The sequence below is a fragment of the Natrix helvetica genome (assembly GCF_964273705.1).
Source record: "Natrix helvetica genome assembly, chromosome: 13".
NCBI classification, from domain to species: Eukaryota; Metazoa; Chordata; class Lepidosauria; order Squamata; family Natricidae; genus Natrix; species Natrix helvetica.
In genome coordinates this window covers 15,160,443-15,179,738 of record NC_138557.1, presented here as the reverse complement: position 1 = coordinate 15,179,738, position 19,296 = coordinate 15,160,443, and the positions used below count along the sequence as shown (strand labels likewise).

The 19,296-nt window shown below is 45.1% G+C and overlaps 1 protein-coding gene across 1 annotated transcript; it reads left to right on the top strand.

Annotated features, from left to right (window-relative positions):
- Nucleotides 1-6,793: 6,793 nt before the first annotated feature.
- LOC309398815 (lipopolysaccharide-induced tumor necrosis factor-alpha factor homolog) lies at nt 6,794-17,769 on the top strand. Its single transcript, XM_081966036.1, has 5 exons — nt 6,794-6,924; nt 12,280-12,529; nt 12,645-12,719; nt 15,702-15,861; nt 17,063-17,769. Exons 2-5 carry the CDS (start codon nt 12,280-12,282, stop codon nt 17,169-17,171), a joined length of 594 nt encoding a protein of 197 aa, XP_081822162.1. The 5' UTR covers nt 6,794-6,924; the 3' UTR covers nt 17,172-17,769.
- The last annotated feature ends 1,527 nt before the right edge of the window (nt 17,770-19,296 follow it).

Below are 19,296 nucleotides of genomic sequence, written 5' to 3'. Positions count from 1 at the left end.
AAACGCTTCGTTGAGGTCAGGATGGAGTCATGTTTACAGGAAGAACAAGGAGCGCACAAGGGAGGGTGGAGTTTGAAATATCCCTTTCCAAAAACCTCATGTTAATTAAAGACTCTTCGCACTTCGCTAACCCCACCCGTGGCGTTTAAAACATATCCTGCCACCAGGTGGGCGTAAGGTTGAGCTCATATTGACCTAGCTGTAGAAAGTGTATCTCCCATGTAAACACGGCAGATCCGAAAAAGACGGAGTCAGCCCTGCGAGGAGGGAGCAGCCTCTTCCTGGGGGGGGGGGGGGGGGGGCGGCGGGGGTGCAGACCTGACCTCTCTCTCTTGCAATCCTCATCTCCAAACCGACACCGTAAGAAGACCTTCATCCCTGGAGGCTTTCAAGAAGAGACCGGACTGCCTTCTGTTCAGATATGGTGTAGGGTCTCCTGCTTGGGCGGGGTGGTGGTGGTGGTTGGACTAGATGATCTATAAAGTCCCGTCCAACTCCGTTAATCTGTTATTATTCTGTTATTCGGAAATAGTGGGAGCTTCATCCCTGAAGGCTTTCAAGAAGAGACCGGACTGCCTTCTGTTCAGATATGGTCTCCTGCTTGGGCGGGGTCGGGGGTGGGAGGTTGGACTAGATGATCTATAAGGTCCCTTTCAACTCTGTTAATATGTTATTATTCTGTTATTCAGAAATTGTGGGAGCTTCATCACTGGAGGATTTCAAAAAGAGACCGGACTGCCATAAAGGGAATAAGGCTGTGAGGGCGAACGTATGGCGTACGTGCTAGAAGTGGCATCACCACCTGCTCTTCATGCACACTTCATGGCCAGCTGGTCTTCATGGCCTGAAAATGGTCTCAAAATGGCTGTTTGGGGTCCTTTTTTGGGCTTTTTTGGGGGGGCTTTTCCAGGCCATTTTTCACCCCTGCAAAACAGCTGGAAAATGGCTTGAAAAACAGCCAAAAAACTGCCTGAAAAGCAGCCTGAAAATGCCCAATAAACAAGAATGCGCACCCCAGCCAGCTGGTCTTCGTGTATCCAACGCTCCAGCGGGCATAGATGCACACATGTTCCAGTTTGGGCACTCGGTGCCGAAAAGTTTCGCCATCACTGGTATAAGGTCTCCTGCTTGCGAGGAGGAGGGGGGTTGGACTAGATGACCTCCAAGGTCCTTTCCAACTCTGTTAATCTGTAAAACCTTCATTGCCTCCTATCTTATCATGTATTTGTGAATGGATCATTCATTGCATAAATAAAGAAATCTTAGGTCGGGTGAATCCCTGAGGAATCCAGGCGCTCTTAGGAATCTCTGGAAAAGTTCCCTGCTGGAACGCACATTATGGGGAGAAGCGCCTGGACTCCTGAATCCTTTATTTCACATCATGAAAGAAGGGGGGTGAAACCTAGAGCAATGCCTTGAAAGCAACTCTCAGCTGCAAAAGCTAATGTGATCCTTGGTTGAATAAGCAGAGAATAAAAGCACACAAAGTATTAGCATTGTTGAGACTTTGGAAAAAGTACAGAGAAGAGCAACTAAGATGATCAAAGGCCTGGAGACTAAAAATGTATGAACAGTTGCAGGATTTGCATTTGGCCAGTCTAAAGAAAAGACGAATTAGGGGTGACATGACAGCAATCTTCCAGTATTTGAGGGGCTGCCACAAAGAAGAGGAGGTTAAATTATTCTCCAAAGCACCAGAGGGCAGGACAATATATAATGGTTGGAAACTGAGCAGAGAGAGAAACAACCTGGAATTAAGGAGAAACTTCCTAAGAGTGAGGACAATTAACCAGTGGAACAGCTTGCCACCAGAAGTTGTGGCCGTTCCATCACTGGAGGTTTTTAAGAAGAGACTAGACAGCCATTTGTCTGAGGTGATATGGGGTCCCCTGCTTGAGCAAGGGGTTGGACTAGAAGACCTCCAAGGTCCTTCCACCTCTGTTCTGATTGATTGAAAATAAACTTCCTTTCCTTTCCAGCACATTATTTCCTCCTGTGTCATGATTTTTGCTGCATCAGAATTCCACTTCGGTCTCTTCTGACTCCTTACACTTCACCAAAGTGGAGTGTATCAAAAATGGAGAACCAAGAAGAAGTAGATTCTAACCAAAATTACTCACGTCCATCAAGTAAAGCTGAATTAATGATAATATTGACAGAACCCCTATGTAGCCGGGCCCCATTCCACCAGATGCCAGATGTTGACGGACAGGGACGAGATTCTTCCGATTGCTGGACTTTCAAAGCTGAATTTAGAGAGGAAAGTCCTTTAGAAGGAGGACTCTGATCTACCCCTGGGCCATCCAGACATTTGCTTGTTTAAACGCAGACAAAAAGAAAAAGGTTAAGTGTCAGGCCTGACTGATGGCAGAATGATGCATCCACATGTTTTTCTTGTGATCAAGAGAGTGGATAGAAGAGTCAGACCGAAGAGAGGCTGCTCAGATAAGTGGTCTACTTACGTCAGTCATTCAACCATCTAATCCAGTGTTACGCAACCTCTACAACAGGGTGTCAAACTCGGGACCCATGGGATGGATGTGTCATGCGCTGCCGGTTTTGCCCAGTTTAGCAAAGGGGAAAAAAATTGTGACACGTCACATGACGAGCCCATGATGACGCGGATTTGACACCTCTGTTCTATAACGTGATAAGGCAACTGGATTTCAACTCCCAGAATTCCCCAACAAGCCATTCTGGCTAGAAACTCTGGGAGTTGAACATAGAATCATAGAGCTGAAAGGGGATTGAAACAGGGGTGAAACCAGTTCAGCCAAACCAGTAGGGACAATTATCCTTAGTTCTGCGAACCAGTAGTGAGAAAAAAAAAAGCTTCCGAGGATTGCACAGATCAGGTGTGAGCCACACGATCATCGGAAGCTTCCCCCCACCCACTTTTTAAAGCATTTTTCGACGATCGCCAGAAGCTTTTTTAAAAAGCTTTTTAAAGCATTTTTCCCTGCCACTTCGGGCAATCCGGCAGGGAAAAAATGCTTTAAAAAGCTAAAAAAATAGCTGCAAGTGAAAAAAAAGTTGGCCACGCCCATCCATTCAGATGACCCCCCCTCCCACCAAGCCACGCCCATAGAATTGGGGGGGGGGGGTTAGATTTCACCACTGAACTGAAGGTCTTCTACTCCAGCCCCCTTATCTATCTAGTCAAATGGTTGCCCAGCCTATTTGTGAAAACCTTCAGTGATGGAGTTGATTCTGGGAGTTGAAATCCACAAGTCTTAAAGTTCCCAAGTTTGGACACCCCGGCACTAGATGGAATCTCTCTTTAACAAGCTTCACCCATCACTTCTTGTCCTGGCCCCAGATGCCTTAGAAAATAAGTCAATCCCCTCTTTTTTGTGACAGCCCCTAAAGTACTGGAAGACAGCTTTCATGTGTGTGTGTCCCCTAATACTTCATTAGGCTAGCATGATGGCAAACCTATGGCACGCGTGCCGGAAAGTGGCATGCAGAGCCAACTTTCTGGGCACACCAGCTGTTGCCTGCAGGAGTGCCGCAAACCAGAAGAGCAGCTGCCTGGCATGCGTGCGCGTGCTGGGAAACTGAGCTTCCAGTTTCCAGCACTGCATGCACGCCAGCCAGCTGGTCTTTGCACGCACGGGAGCAGCAAAAAGAGGAAGAGCAGCTCCGTGGCATGCATGCGCGCACCGGGAAGCTGTTCTTCCAGTTTCTGACACTCCCGCACATACACACCGGGCAGGTACCATTACATGTCTTTATCATTAATGGCCAACATCTTGCAAAATATGTCCAATATTCCTTATTACTGTTTGTCACACAGTCAGCCAGATGTTTAGACTGAATTTGGCATTTTTTATTCTATCTATCAAGTCCTTCCTAAGGATCTGAGATAGGCAGATGTTGTTGCGTCATAAAGGTATCATTGCAGGATGTAAGCTGTTCCAAGTAAAGCTGCCTTTTTGCAATTGACTAATGGTGAATTTGTCAATGCCGATGGTGTTCAAGTGGTGCTCTAGATGTTTTGGGATTACACCCAAGACACCTATCACTATTGGTACTACCTTTGCTTCCTTTTGCCACGGTCTTTGTATTTCAAGGTCTTTGTGTTATTTTAATCATTATTAATACCATTATTCTCTCTCTCTCTCTCTCTCTCTCTCTCTCTCTCTCTCTCTCTTTCTTTCTTTCTAGCTATCTATATCTGTCTGTGTCTATATCTGTCTGTGCCTGCCTGTCTGTCTGTCTGTCTGTCTGTCTGTCTGTCTGTCTATCTATCTATCTATCTATCTATCTATCTATCTATCTATCTATCTATCATCTATCTATCTATCTATCTATCATCTATCTATATATATATATATCTATCTATCTCTATGTCTGTCTGTGTCTGTCTATATCTATCCATCTATATGTCTGTTTGTCTGTCTGTTTGTCCGTCCGTCCGTCCGTCTGTCTATCCATCCATCCATCCATCCATCTATGCATCCATCCATCCATCTATCCATCCATCCATCCAATTTATTTAAAATATTTATATAGTTGTCCATCTTCTAACCAACTCTGGGCAGCCCCCAATCAAAATATAAATATATCAAAATTAAAAATATAAATTATTAACCATACTTTCTTCGAAAAAGATAAAAGGCAAACCTGAAAGGGGTTGATAAAGATCAATAATAATCATTGTTTATGTTGATAACTGCTTTACAAAGGAAAATTCAAGAGCAAAAAAAATACTTTGCAAAAACATATCTAAAATCAAACAATATATGTCAATTTATTTTGAAAAAGCATTCAATGCATAAAGTGGTACCATTTGCATGGTAAAAGTTAAATGATTAAATAGCTAGCTGACCAAAATAAAGGACGAAAGTAATGTTTTGCAAAACAAATCTAAAGACAGCTTTCTGAAATAAATGCCTGTCCTTTAAAATAATGGATGTGTGATCCCTATAGATATATAAATCAAATGAATAAATCTGATTTACTAAAAGAATGTATAAGATTATTCCACTCACAAAGTGAATTTCTGGCCATCGTACAGCATTTAAAAATAAACTCTTCTTGGTATCTTTTACTAAAGTTGCACAGAGAATTACTGTATATATTCATGGCGAAGCCAAGAATTTTAGATTTCAAAATAGACCTCCCAAAACTGCCTTCTGCTTATTAGCTTTGCTACTGAATATATAATAGGACTTATTATTTATTTATTTATTATTTATTATTTCATATTTCTAGACCGCCCCCTCTCCCAAAAGGGACTCGGGGCGGTGTACAGTCAATGAAACACATAAAAAGAATACATAAATACACAAATACTTAAATATTTAAATACTTAAATAATTAAATGCTTAAATGGAGGAGGTTATAAAAACTGTACATTCAAGTAAAGCATTTAAAATACAATATTTAAAAAACAACCCCTAAAAATACCCCAAAGAATTAAATTTAAAATAGTTACCCCAGAAATTCCCAAATTAAAAATATCTGCCAGGAGGTAAAATAAAACTATGAGTGGGCCAAGCCGACTAATCGAAACAGGTGAGTCTTTAGTTTTTGTCGGAAGGAGCGGAAGTCGGTGGTAGTGCTGATGTCGGGGGGGAGGTCATTCCAGAGGGTTGGGCCCATCACAGAGAAGGCTCTACTCCTAGGCGCCGCCCGTTGGCATTGCTTGGTGGACGGCACCAGGAGAAGTCCCTCCCTGTGAGAGCGAATTGGTCGCAGGGATGTGTGCGGCAGGATGCGATCCCGCAGGTAGCTAGGTCCTGTGCCATGGAGCGCTTTAAAGATGGTGATCAACACCTTGAAACGCACCCGAAAAACCACAGGCAGCCAGTGCAGCTCGCGCAGGAGAGGTGTTATGTGGGAGTACCTAGTACTCCCCGTGATGGCCCGCGCGGCTGCGTGACTTGGTGACTAAGACCTTGAGCTTGTCGATCAGAAAGTTCGGCAGTTCAAATCCCCAGCGCTGAGTGACAGAGTGAGCTCCCGTGACTTGTCCCAGCTTCTGCCAACCTAGCAGTTTGAAAACACATTAAAAAATGCAAGTAGAAAAATAGGGACCACCTTTGGTGGGAAGGTAACAGCGTTCCATGCGCCTTTGGCATTGAGTCATGCCAGCCACATGACCACGGAGGCGTCTTTGGACAGCGCTGGCTCTTCGGCTTTGAAACGGAGATGAGCAGTGCCCCCTAGAGTCAGGAATGACTAGCACATATGTGTGAGAGGAACCTTTACCTTTACCTACTGAATATACATTCACACTCATGAAAATACACACAGATCATATACTGCTTTGAGACTGCAAAATCAATCACTTCCTTCTCAAAGTCATAAAAACCTCAGAAAGTATAATGAGACACGAAGGTGGGTATTTCAAGAACGGCTCCATCAAGCAAGATAAAAAGACTCCCAGCCATCTTTCTCACTTCAGAGCTCCGAAATGCTTTGATGTCTTCAGGTCTAAAGGAGAAACACAGGGCTGAAACTGAATTCTTCCCAAAGGCTTGATGTTACTAAGTCTTGGCCGTGTGCCCGCCCTGAATGAAGAGGGCCAAGAAAGAACCCTCTGAAGTGGTGAGTCTTCCACATGAAGCCTAAGGTGATGAACATGGATTATCTTCACTTGATTTTCATGTCAAGCACAAAACAAAACACTTGGCTTAAAAGAAATTAACCAGGTCCTGGCAAACACGTTGTCCCACATTCCTCCCAAGGATGTTTGCCACAAATCTTTGGAGGAGGCTGGAGCTCTTGGCGGGTAATTAAATGTTCTCGCCACCCCAGTATTTCCTTCCTGTCACTGCAACTGATCTCTGTCACTCTTCTGTTCCATGTCGGCTGGAGGATCAGAGCATGCTCCAGTTTAAGCATTCAACCCGGGGGTGAAGCCATCAACCAATTGTGAGAAGAACACAGGGCTCATCACAATTCTCCTCCACAAAGGTAAGAGATTTCTTTGACATCCTGGAATAGGAGTCGGAAGGAAAACCAAGCACAACCCAAAGGTCCTTCTTTCTTCTGCATCAACAGGTGATGGAATGCGTGCGAGCCTTTTTAAGGTCAATGGCTCCTTGGTTTAATGGATACACTTATATTCTGTAAGCCAGGAGTTCTTGGGAAACCCCTCAAACTGCTGTTTTGAGGCTTTTTGATACCCTGGAAGTACGGACTAGTTGTGCCACCAATGAATCTTTCCTCCCAGGTTTTAAATCATATCACAATAAGAAGATTTTTAGCACAGTCTGTTCAGAAGTAAGTCCCGTACTTGCTTGGTAGGGCTTATTTTTACCTGCTTGGATGTAGGTTACAAGTGTCTGTCTGTCTGTCTTTCTTTCTTTCTCTTTCTTTCTTTCTTTACTTTTTCTCTCTATATATATTTCCTTCCTTCCTTCCTTCCTTCCTTCCTTCCTTCCTTCCTTCCTTCCTTCCTTCCTTCCTTCCTTCTTTTCTTCTTTACTTCCTCCCCCAGAACATAAAAACATCCAGATTTCAAAGTAACACTTGGGGGAAAATTAAAAATAAGGAAAAGCAGAAATCCAACATTCAACCAAATGTTTTTAATTTCTCAGAAAGATTCTCAGCTCTGGTTAGAAAGCTGAATAATTGACAAATGTAGGGACTGTTTAAATACTCTTTGTGGTTCTGAGGAGAGAGGTTGCTGAATGGAGGGGCCCATTCACTTCCTACTTGCTGTGTATTATGGTCATGTAATTTGTTGTTTAATGCAATGAAGCCACTGGCTTATAACTAAGAATGTGGGAAGAAGTAAGAGAGAGAGAGAGAGAGAGAGAGAGAGAGAGAGAGAGAGAGAGAGGGAGGGAGGGAGGGAGGGAGGGAGGGAGGGAGGGAGGGAGAGAGAGAGAAATATAACACTAGGATTAAATTGATACTTTCCCACTAGAACAGGAAAAAATAGTTCCATCTGATTGATTCAAATTCTGTAATAGAATAGGCTATCCCTCCAACCCCTTTTAGAGATAAATCCTTATCTATAAAATACATTATGCACGAAACATCACAGGATGTTTATTCAAACACTTTTTCTAGAATTATAACTGAGCAACAAGATCGCAACATAGGACCTATAATTTGCAGTCTGGGGGTGGGGGGTTAAGGGCACATTTTCATGATGATGGGTGGACCACCTTCAAATGGAAAAAGATGCTCAAATTAGGTACCTGAATGCTTGCAAGATCTTCTGGTCCTGATATCTCAGTTTGGAATATAAAATTAGGGGTCCTTTCTGGTTTTTGTACCGTGCTTACCTGTCAGCCCCCCCAAAAACCAAGAAAGGCATGTGGTGATTCTTCTGAGCAGATTTTTTAAAATGGTTCTATGCCTTTGGCTAAAACCTCACCAAGCTTGAAGCAAACTACTCCCTACACCAGGGGGTGTGTGAGACGATATTCCAGGGTGTGCGAAAATGTGGGTTTAGAAGTCTCAAAATTATAGTACATATGTGCAATTATATCAGAGGTGGTATTCAACCGGCTGGGTGGGCCTGGGGTGGGTTCTGGCTGCTGCTACTGCCAGTTCGCTCAAGGCGCATCTGCAGTACTAAAAAAATGCTTCTGTGCATGCGCAGAAGCAAAAAACAAGATGAGAGAGAATCGGTTCGGGGGTGTGGCAGGCCGAGTTACTACCTACTCGGCTGAACTGGTCCGAACCGTTAGGAACCCACCTCTGGCCCACCCCCTACCCCCTTCCCTCTTGCCCCGGATCTATGCCGTCCTATTTAGTCACATTTGCAAGCCACGCGCATACGTGCAAGCAGTATGTGCGATCAAAGTGCATGCGTGGAAGGCCGAACACATGCGTGGACGGGCTCACATTTGTGAACCGGTAGGAAAAGTAAGTGAATGCCACCCCTGAATTTTATGCATATGATTATTTATTATTTTAAGGGGTGCGAGAATATATCAGAAGCATTTTAGGGGTGCTGGGTATAGAAGAGTTTGGGACCCCCTGCCCTACACAAAGCATACCCTCTGGGAGCTGTTAGGGAGAGTCCATCTTCACCCTCTTTCTCTCACACAAGCTATCTGAACTAAGCTATCTCTTGTTCCTCTGGAAGTTAGGCACCTTCCCTCCTGGGAATCCAGGCCAGTGACTCCCTGTATGTTGAGTGCTTTGGAAGACTACCTCAATGACACTCAAGGAGGGCAACCACGGAGCTCAAAGTCACAAAGGTGTAAAACAGGCGAACAGCTGGAGAAGAGAGTGAGACAGAGAACTCAAAGGGGAAAGGTCAGACTGGCTACAAATAAGAATCCAAGTTAAAAGCTGAAATTAAAAAAAAACCCAGAGTAGCTGAACTTAAAAGGGGAATTTCAGAAAAGGGTGATGCCAGGTTATTTCTAAAGAAAAAACTGACCTCTCCCTTCATCACAATATTGATTAGGAAGGACAGGAACAAGGGCATTTAGAATTGGAATTTGAACAATAAGATTCTATCAATAGTGAGAAAAAGCATCTTATCGATGTAAAAGAGCAAACAAATTATTATCAAATAAGTTGAACAAGATTGCTCTATTTTAATACAGTATCCAGAGACATTGCTAAAATGTTTGGTAAAGGAGCCGGAGAAACAAAGCTCCAGATCTACATATTATGGACGTCATTATATTTACATATGACTGTGCACTTATTTTATTATTCACGCATTTACGTGGCGCAGAATACAAAGAACTTAGTTGTATAATCTAATTGCAAGGGTTGTGCAAGTCTTCAAATATCCATTTCTGACAAAGGGAAACAGCAGCAAATGTGTTTTGATCGCTAATGTGGAGACCAGTGTGGCCTGGAGGTGATTTGATTATGTGCAATCAAGTCATTTTTGACTCCTAGAGATACATAAATAGATTTTCTCTAAGACAATCTGTTCCCAACCTGGTCTTTCATGCCTTCTCATCAGGGGTGGGTTGCTGTCAGCATTACTGCCGGTTTGGCATGCAAAAAGTTTTGCACACGTGCTCGCGTTTCGCTCGTTTGCACATCAAACACACGCTCTGTGTGTGTGACTGCACATTTGCACCTAAAAAGGCCTGCGCATCCGCAAAGGGGGAAAATGACATTTCTGCAATGAAAATTGTTCTGCGCATGCGCAGAACCAAAAATCAAAATGGCGCCGCCGAAGGAGAACCGGTTTGGGGGCATGGCAGGCCTGGGTTGCTGCCCATTCCAGCAACCGGGGCCGCCAGGATACTACTGGTTCAGCCGAACCGGTAGGAACCCACCTCTGCTTCTCATGGTGTATTCATCGCCATTTTTAACTGAGTCCATCCACCTGGCTGCCCTCTTATCCTCGTTCCCTTCAACTTTCCCCATGGTGGGTTTTTTTTTAATGCTTCCGTGATGAAAGGATTTGTCAGTGACATCACCGTTGCCCAGGGGATGCCCAGTTGGGGGCTTCTTTACTCTCCCTGCAAAGTTGCCCACCAAAGTGGTACCCATTTATCTGCTCAGAGTTGCTCACTTTCAAACTCCTGTGTTAGCAGGAGGTGGAGCTGGAGCACATGATGGGAACTCGTCCCTGTGGCAATGGGTCTTGAACGTGAGCCTGCCGATCTCAGCCCAGCATTCTAACCTCGTAAGCCACCAACTACCTTTCCAGAGAGCTGCGTAACATAAAAGTAGAATAACTTGAATCTGGTCATTTGTGCCTCGAGAAGGAACTCTTAAGTTGACTTGCCTAACGCTTCACCTCTATGTTTTCTTTCATGGTGGCTTCAGGAATCTTCTCCAACCCCAAAAGGGTCAATATTCTTCCTATCCTAAAAGTCTGCAGAGATTCTCCGTCATCCAGGTCACGATTGTCCCAAAGGTGCTTTTTCAGGGGACAACTGGACTTTCTTGTTCTTTCTTTGAAGACGTTTAGTTTCTCATCCAGGAAGTTTCTTCCAAGTGCTTCCAAGTGCTTCAACGACCCTCTAAAAGGATGCAAATGACCAGCTGTCCGCAAGGAATATAAATCCTTCCATTCCCCACCATCCAGTCAGAGCTGAAGAAGCTTCTTGGATAAGAAGCGAAACGTCTTCAAAAGGAAAAACAAGAAAGCCTCCTGAAAAAGCACCTTTGGGTCTTCCTAACCTACATCTTCAAGGTCCAACTTTCTCTTCCACAGAGTGTCACAGGGGAAAAAAACATGGCTTGCACTTTGGCATTCTGGCCCTTGTACACCACCACCCACCACCACCCCTGAATATCTGCCAAGGCCTCCATGGCTCCAAAGGCTAGCCTGCAGCGTAGTGCTTGACCCAACCACAGCAAAATTCCCTCCCTTCACTCAACTGTACCAATGTCTTGGGGCTTTTAAAGTGCTGGTAGTGAAGATTAGAATATCTCCCAATATATTGCTCATTTTATTTGAGATAGATTTTGACAAATCCAGGGTGCAAAGAAGCTTGGGGTCTCTATTTAGGGAAAACATATTTGGCAGTGTCTGTTGCAGCGTCAGGGAAGAGTTGGGTCTCAATCAATCAAAATAGATCTGGAAGGAACTTTGGAGGTCTCCTAGTCCAGCTCAAGCAGGAGACCCTATACAATTTGAGACAATTGGTTGTCCATTCTCTTCTTAAAATCCTCCAGTGATTGGGTGCCTGCACAACTTCAGAAGGCAAACCATTCCACTAGTTAATTGTTCTTGCTGTTAGGAGGTTTCTACTTAACTCCAGGTTGCTTCTCTCCTTGATGAGTTTCCATCCATTGTTTCTTGTCTTACCTTCTGATGCTTTGGAAAATAAGTTGAAACCCCCCCCCCCTTCTTTTTGGGGCAGCCCCTCAAATATTGAAATACTGCTAATATGTCACCCCTAGTCCTTCTTTTCTCTAGAGAAGACATATCCAGTTCCTGAAACAGTCCTTCATATGTTTTAGCCTCCAGCCCCCTAATCATCTTTGTTCCTCTTCTCTGAACTTTTTCCAAAGTCTCAAGATCTTTTGGTAATGTGGTGACAAAAACTGGATGCAGTATTCCAGGTGTGGTCTTACTAAGGGTTTATAAAGCGGTATGGACTCTGGTTAACAAGGCAAAGAATTGTAGCTTGGTGTGGAGTAAGCTACATTCATGTCAAGATTGAACAGTAATTGGCTAGAGGTACCTCCGATGAAACTGTGAGAACAGGAGTGTTAAAATGAAACCTTAACCCTGTGGATTCTATTGCTTCCAACACCAGAGATGGCTAACCGGTGGAAAACGAGACATTTGCCCTCTGACTTGCTTGTTCTCCTTTGTAGGAAGAGATTTATTGGTTTATTGGTTTATCTGTCTCCCTGTCCATCATATTCCATCACCCTCAGATGTCTGGAATAAAGATGTCCCAGCAGAAGGAGAAAGTCACAGCTCCCATGGTGACCTTGTCTGCGCCCCAGGAACCTTATGCTGTGGGATACTCTGCTTCATACACCCCAGAGGCCTACACATCACAGCCCTACAATCCACAGATGTATGCCCCAGAGGCCTATGCCCCAGAACCACAAAGCTATAAACAATACGCATCAGATTCCTACGCACCTAATGCTTCGGAGGTCGAGCATTATCGCGTCACAGGTATGTGCCAGGTGCTTTTCCAAGGGTGAGTTTGGGATCAAAGGAGAAAGAGGGTTGGGTTTGGGCCTTGATTCGAACCCTCTGCAATGCTTCTCTTCCTTCCTCCTCCATGCAGATGCTTGCTGCTATGAAGTTGCATCTCCACCTCCATATAGCTGCGAAGAAGTGCCGTGTGACACATTAGGACCAGGTAGGCACCAGAGACCTCTATGCAGAGAACTGATTCATTTACAGGCAGTCCTTGACCTACAACCATTCATTCAGTGACCATTCAAACTTACAATGGCACTGAAAAAAGTGACTTATGACCAGTCCTCATACTTATGACCACGCACCATTCCCATGTTCCGGCGATCCAAATTTGGGTGCTTGGCAACTGGCATGTACTGTATGTATAGAGGTTGCTGCATCTTAGGTCATGTGATTTGCAACCTTTCCTGTAGACATCAATAAGTGAAGTCAATGGCGAGAGCTGGAATCTCTTAGCAATCACATGATTCGCTTAAGGACTGCAGTTATTTGCTTAGCAACCATGGTGCAAAACAACCAACGGTTGCAAAATCAGGTCCAACGCATTTAATAATTTCTTTGCTTAGCAATGGAACTTCTGGTCAGTTGTAGTCATAAATTGAGGACTACCTGTAATCTTGGGGAAGAATAAGATGCCTTAGATGTCCAAAATTGACAACAGAACGCTGATGACAACCAATTGTAGATCTCAGCCCTTGGTGAGGGAAGCGATGCTGCTTATGTGGGGCTCTGATAAGGAACAACAGGTTTGAACTGAACCCTGATAACACCCAGTGGCTTTGGGACAGGCAGGCAGGCAGGCAGATAGGTAAGAGAGACAGACAGACAGAAGATGAATGGATGGATAATAGATATAGAGAGAGACAAATAGGTGTGTGAGAGAGAAGATGGATAGATGGATGGATGGATGGATAGATAGATAGATGGATGGATGGATGGATGGATGGATGGATGGATGGATGGATGGATGGATGGTTGGATGGATGGATGGATGGATGGATGGATGGATGGATGGGCAGGTGGGCAGGTGGGCGGATGGGCTGGTGGGTGGGCGGGCAGGCAGGCAGGCAGAAGATGAATGGATGGATAATAGATATAGAGAGAGACAAGTAGGTGAGAGAGAGAGAGAAGATGGATAGATAGATGGATGGATGGATGGATTTATGGATGGATGGACGGATGGAGGGGTGGGTGGGCGGATGGGCTGGTGGGTGGGCGGGCAGGGAGGCAGAAGATGAATGGATGGATAATAGATATAGAGACAGACAAGTAGGTTTGTGAGAGAGAAGATGGATTGATAGATGGATGGATGGATGGATGGATGGATGGATGGATGGATGGATGGATGGATGGGCTGGTGGGCGGGCGGGCAGGCATGCAGAAGATGGATGGATGGAAGGATAATAAACAAGTAGGTGAGAGAGAGAAGATGGATAGATAGATGGATGGATGGATAAAGATGATAGATATATAGACAGATATGTGAGATTTTGAGAGAGAAAGAGAAAGAGGGAGAGAGAAGAGATGAGAGACAGATAGATATAGACAGACAGATAGATGATACTGTAGATAGAGATAGAGACAGAGAAAGACAGAAACAGATAGAGGGATAGTCCAGAATGCTGGAAATACAAGAGGTCTCATTTATGGCCATTTGCAGATAGACAAAGTGGGTTGCCACTATTCATGTTTATGATGCAGTCATGGCTTATTCTGGACACCTAAGATCTCACGCTAGACCAATACCCGGGGAGAACAACATCTGTATTTCCCTGAATTTCCTGCTTAAGGCTCTTAAGAAGATTCTCCTCCAGGATCTAAAGCTGAAAGTCAAAGGGCCCAACGGTGTGGAGTGGAATGCTGACCATGGACCAGGAAGAGTCTCTGCAAATGTTAGCGACAGGAAGCAAATGACAGGGCGCCCATTTAATTACAAGGACATGGTTGACAAAGTTGCTCTCTTTACTGGTGTTCCAAGGAACTGAACTCCTTCAAGGTGTTTCTGTTTTAAGAGTGCTGGAGGAGTCTCTGGGAGGCCCAGGAGCATTTGTGTAAATAGAAGTGATGTGTCTCACTTGCTCTTTTTAATCAAAAGCCTTTTATGAAAGTATTTAAGGGCAAACAAAAGCACAGCGTCTATGTGGAACTGCTTGAGAGATGGGCAGGGACCCAAGGCCATCAAAGTCAGGTCCCAAGGACAGAGGTGGTTTAAGTTGCCCGACTAAGATAAAAGATCTTAGGGATCTTAGGATGGAGAAAAAGCTTCTTCCCGGGAGATCTTTTCACAAAGCCATCTTTCCCAGGAAAAAAAAAGGAGCTTTCAACCTCATTCCCAGGAGAATCATTCAAAGCTTTTTTGCTTGTTTTTTATTCCTCCTGGAGTTTGCTGAGCTGTCTCGATTTATGGGCTGGTGCAGTGGTGGAATTCAACTGGTTCGCACCTCGGGAGAACTGTTTGTTAACTCTTTGTGGAGTTCTGCGAACTGGCTGAATAGTCAAGGCAGGCTGCCTGCCTGCCTAATGATTCCAGTAGCTTAGACTTACAGTATATAGCAATAGCAGTTAGATTTATATCCTGCTTTACAGTGTTTTACAGCCCTCTCTAAGCAGTTTACAGGGTCAGCTTCTTTCCCCCAACAATCTGGGTCCTCATTTTACCCACTCCGGAAGGATGGGAGGCTGAGTCAACCTTGAGCCCGTCAGGATCAAACTGCTGGCAGTGGATAATCAGCCTGCAACACTGCATTCTTACCACTACACATCATGGATGGATGGATGGATGGATGGATGGATGGATGGATGGATGGAAGGAAGGAAGGAAGGAAGGAAGGAAGGAAGGAAAGAAAGAAAGACGTAAAGAAGGAAGGAAAGGAAAGGATTAGCAATAACACTTAGACTTATGTACCACTTTATAGTGCTTTTACAGCAGTTTACAGAGTCAGCCTCTTGCCCCCAACAATCTGGGTCCTCATTTGACCCATCTTGGAAAGGTGGAAGGCGGAGTCAACTTTGAGCTTGGGGAGATTCAAACTGCCAAATTGCAGGCAAATGGCTGTCCAGAAGATATTTCTGCCTACACTGAGAAGCTCTGGATGTAAGAGATGAAATACACATTGATGTCTCTCCCCTCTCTGCCCCACAGTCTGCATGGACTCATCTCCACCTGTTGTGGTGGCCGGGATCTTCTCCAGTAAACCTGCATCCACCATCTGCCCCTGTTGCCGACAGATCATCACCACCGAGGTGGTCTTCCGTGTGGGGTGCTTAACCTATGCCGCCTCGACATGCCTGTGTTTGATAGGGTGAGTGTCCATGCGCTTTGTGACTTTACATTTGGGAATTCATTAGCATGTCAGAGTAGACAAACTCAGACCCAACATTTTCTCGTCCAGAGTTGGAGGGGAGGGTCTGGAGCAGGTTGGCTGGGGAATTCTGGGACTAGAAGTCCACCTATCTTAACATTTCCATTTCAGATGTTCCTATCTTAACATTAACTGACCTATAAGGGATAAATCTGCCAAAATGAGCAGTTCTTCAAGAGGGACATATTTTTATAATAAAATCTCAGACTGCCTTCTCCAACCAGGACTGGGACTGCAATCAAAGACTGGACACTTGGAATCTGAGGGTCCACTGTCTAAGATCTAGAGCAGGGGCTTCCAAACTTTGCTACTTTTAAGAAGTCTGGACCTCAACTCCCAGAATCCCATAGTCAGCATGGCTGGTTGAGGAATTCTGGGAGTTGAAGTTCACAAGAAAGTTGCCAAGTTTGGAGACCCCTGGTCTACAGTTGCTGGGGTTGGTTGACGGATAATAATTCTGTATTTGACATTTTGAGGGGCATTTTCCACTCTCCTCCTGCTGGATCATTAGGAATTGCCTGAGCCAGAATGGATAATGGTTGGTCTATACCCGTGATGGTGAACCTATGGCATGCATGCCACAGGTGCCACACAGAGGCATTTGTTAGGGAATGTGAGGTGTTGTCCTGTCAGCTCCAGCATGCATTTTCGGCCATTTTTCTTCCCTGAAGCCTCCGGAGGGTGAAAAACAACCCAACGCGCAAACCGGAAGTTCAGGAACGGACTTCCGGGTTGCCCATAGGGACGTTTTTTGCCCTCCAGACGTTTCAGGGAAGCCTCCTGAAGACCTCTGGGAGGGGAGGGGGAGGGTATTTTTGCCCACCCTGGGCTCCTAGAAAGCCTCTGGAGGCTGGGCGAAAAACAGATCCATCACGTGCCAAAGCGGGGGGAGGGCAGGGGTCATGCATGCATGTGCGGGGTGGGGGGGCACATACATAGAATTATGGTTGTGGGCACACCCGTGCATGCCCCCCGCGCTCTACCCTGCTTTTGGAATGCGATGGCAAAAAGGTTAACCATCACGCGTCTATACAACTTTGAACTGGAATTCTTGGTGTAATTTTTTGGCATTACCTTCAAGCTATAAGAAAACCCTTTTCAAGCCATGGTCTGTCTTTTTATTTCCTTACGTGGCTCTCAGGTGCTGCCTGGGCTGTTGTCTCATCCCCTTCATGTCCAAATGCTGTAAGGATGTCGATCATTATTGTCCGTGTTGCCGCTATCACATCTACCGATATAAAAGGATCTAGCTGCTTAGAAGAACGGCCCACCCAGCTGTCTCCTGGGAAATCAAACGGGAGGAAAGGAGTGTCCGACGTGGATGGATTCACACATTCTGTCCCGCGGCGTCCTTATGTTTGGAACTGGATTGCCCTATGCGGGATGGGCTCCTTAGTCTGTGGTGAAACTGGCTGGGCTCCGGTCAACATTGGCCTTCAGCCTCCTGAGCAGGGAAGCGGCTTGCAGCCAGTCAAGGATCTGCTCTAGGATTTTCTGTACTAATTTCCTGGTATTTGAGGTTTGTGAATTAACTCGTCTTGGTTTTTCTTTTGTGAATCTTTCGGTACGCTGCTCCCTCCTTGAGACTGTTTAAACCCATCTGTGCTTCAGTCACCATGTATCTCCTCTGAGGACCATGTCAACAATGCATCATTTATCTCCTACCAAGCATCTCCTCCTGCCCTGCTTGCTTGCCAGAGGCCACTTTTTCATGCTTTTTACTTCATGCTGGACTGAGAAATACTTCATTTTTCTCCGGACCCAATTTTCATTGGGTTGGATAAAGGAAACGCCAGAGAAATCTCTCCATTCCTTGGCCTGAAGGAGCCCCAAACAGTGAAGATGGAGTCGAAGGGCAGGTCATCAGAGCCCCGCCCATTTTAATATGCATTTTAAAAGAGGGTGGGGCTTTGGTTGCATGGTGGTGGTGGCCATCTTGACTTTTTGGGACCATCTCCACATAGACCAGGCGTGTCAACCTCAAGGCCCGCAGGCCAGATCTGCCTCATGGGGGTGTTTAGATCTGGCCTGGGGTGCCGCCTTGAAAACAGTGAAGGACCAGCCCACAATGCCTTTGCTAGAGAAAAAGGGCTCCCGATCTCCGTTTTCAGCTGGGACAGCCTCCTGCAGCCCTCTGCCAGCGAAAACGAAGTTCGGGAGGGCCGCGTACGGCCCTCCCGAGCTCCGTTTTTGCTGGCAGAGGATTGCAGGAGGCCATCCCAGCCGAAAACGGAGATCGGGAGGGCCGCATTTTCACTGGCAGACACTCGGGCCATCACAGGTGCCCCTGACACGAGTGACATCAAGCTGGCCACACCCACCCTCCCCTCCGGGGTCAAACACAACCTTGATGACAGAAATGAATGAAATGAAATTGAGTTTTGACACCACTGACGTAGACTATCCTGCCTGCCCTTATATTTGACACAGAATTTTGAGCAGCTCTTTGTTCCAGCTCTTTTTGGGGGGGATTAATTGTTAAGATTTTGATTCTTTATGTGGACAGGGTAATGGCAAAGCTTTCTCATTAGATGGGAGAACAGGACACGTTCCCTGGGTGATGCTCTTATTTTGTTGCGCTGGTTAAAGAAATGGTTCCTGTGTCGTTCTCCAATATTATATTTTCTTTGGTAAGGAAGATGGAGGACACTGGCAGCTGAAGGTGGGAAGGAGAAAAAGAGCAAGGGAGAAGGGAGGATACTATCAGCAGATGGTAGTCCTTGGTTCCTATTTCTCCACTTCAGCAGCTTAAGATGTGTGGACTTCAGAATTCAGTATGCTGGCTGGGAATTATTGGCTAGGGAATTCTGGAAGTAGAAGTCCATACAACTTAAAATTGGTTGGGGAATTCTGAGAGTTGAAGTCCATATATCTTAAAACTGGCCAGGGAATTTTAGAAGTAGAAATCTACAGAACTCAAAGTTGGCTGGGAAATTCTGGAAGTTGAAGTTCATACATCTTAAAGTTGCCAAGACTCACTACTCTAGTGACAAAATAAAGAAATAAACAGGTTTCTGAACCAGATTTTGAAGAAGAAATGACCATGCCAAACATGTTTCTTAACCCAGGTGAGATGTATTTAAGGATCTCAGTCTTCAAACGCACCATAGAATTTGGAAACCTTGCATGTAAGGATAGCAACCCAGAGTCCCTGCCTTCACCCTCATTGGTTGAATTCAATTCAATTCAATTTATTTGATTTGTCAGCCGCTCCCTCTCCACAAGGGACTCGGGGCGGCGTACAATAAATAAAAACACATATATATATATTACATTACACGGAGGAGGTAACAACCATTACAATACATAAAATAATAATAATGAATGGCCCATCATGGTATCAGGGCCTCCAAGAGGTTCTGGCCTGGACTTTTT

Coding starts and splice junctions, on each gene's coding strand:
- LOC309398815 (XM_081966036.1), top strand. CDS start 12,280: ATGTCTGGAATAAAGATGTCCCAGCAGAAGGAGAAAGTCACAGCTCCC. Junction 12,530..12,644: donor CGAGCATTATCGCGTCACAG/GTATGTGCCAGG, acceptor TCCTCCATGCAG/ATGCTTGCTGCTATGAAGTT. Junction 12,720..15,701: donor GTGTGACACATTAGGACCAG/GTAGGCACCAGA, acceptor TCTGCCCCACAG/TCTGCATGGACTCATCTCCA.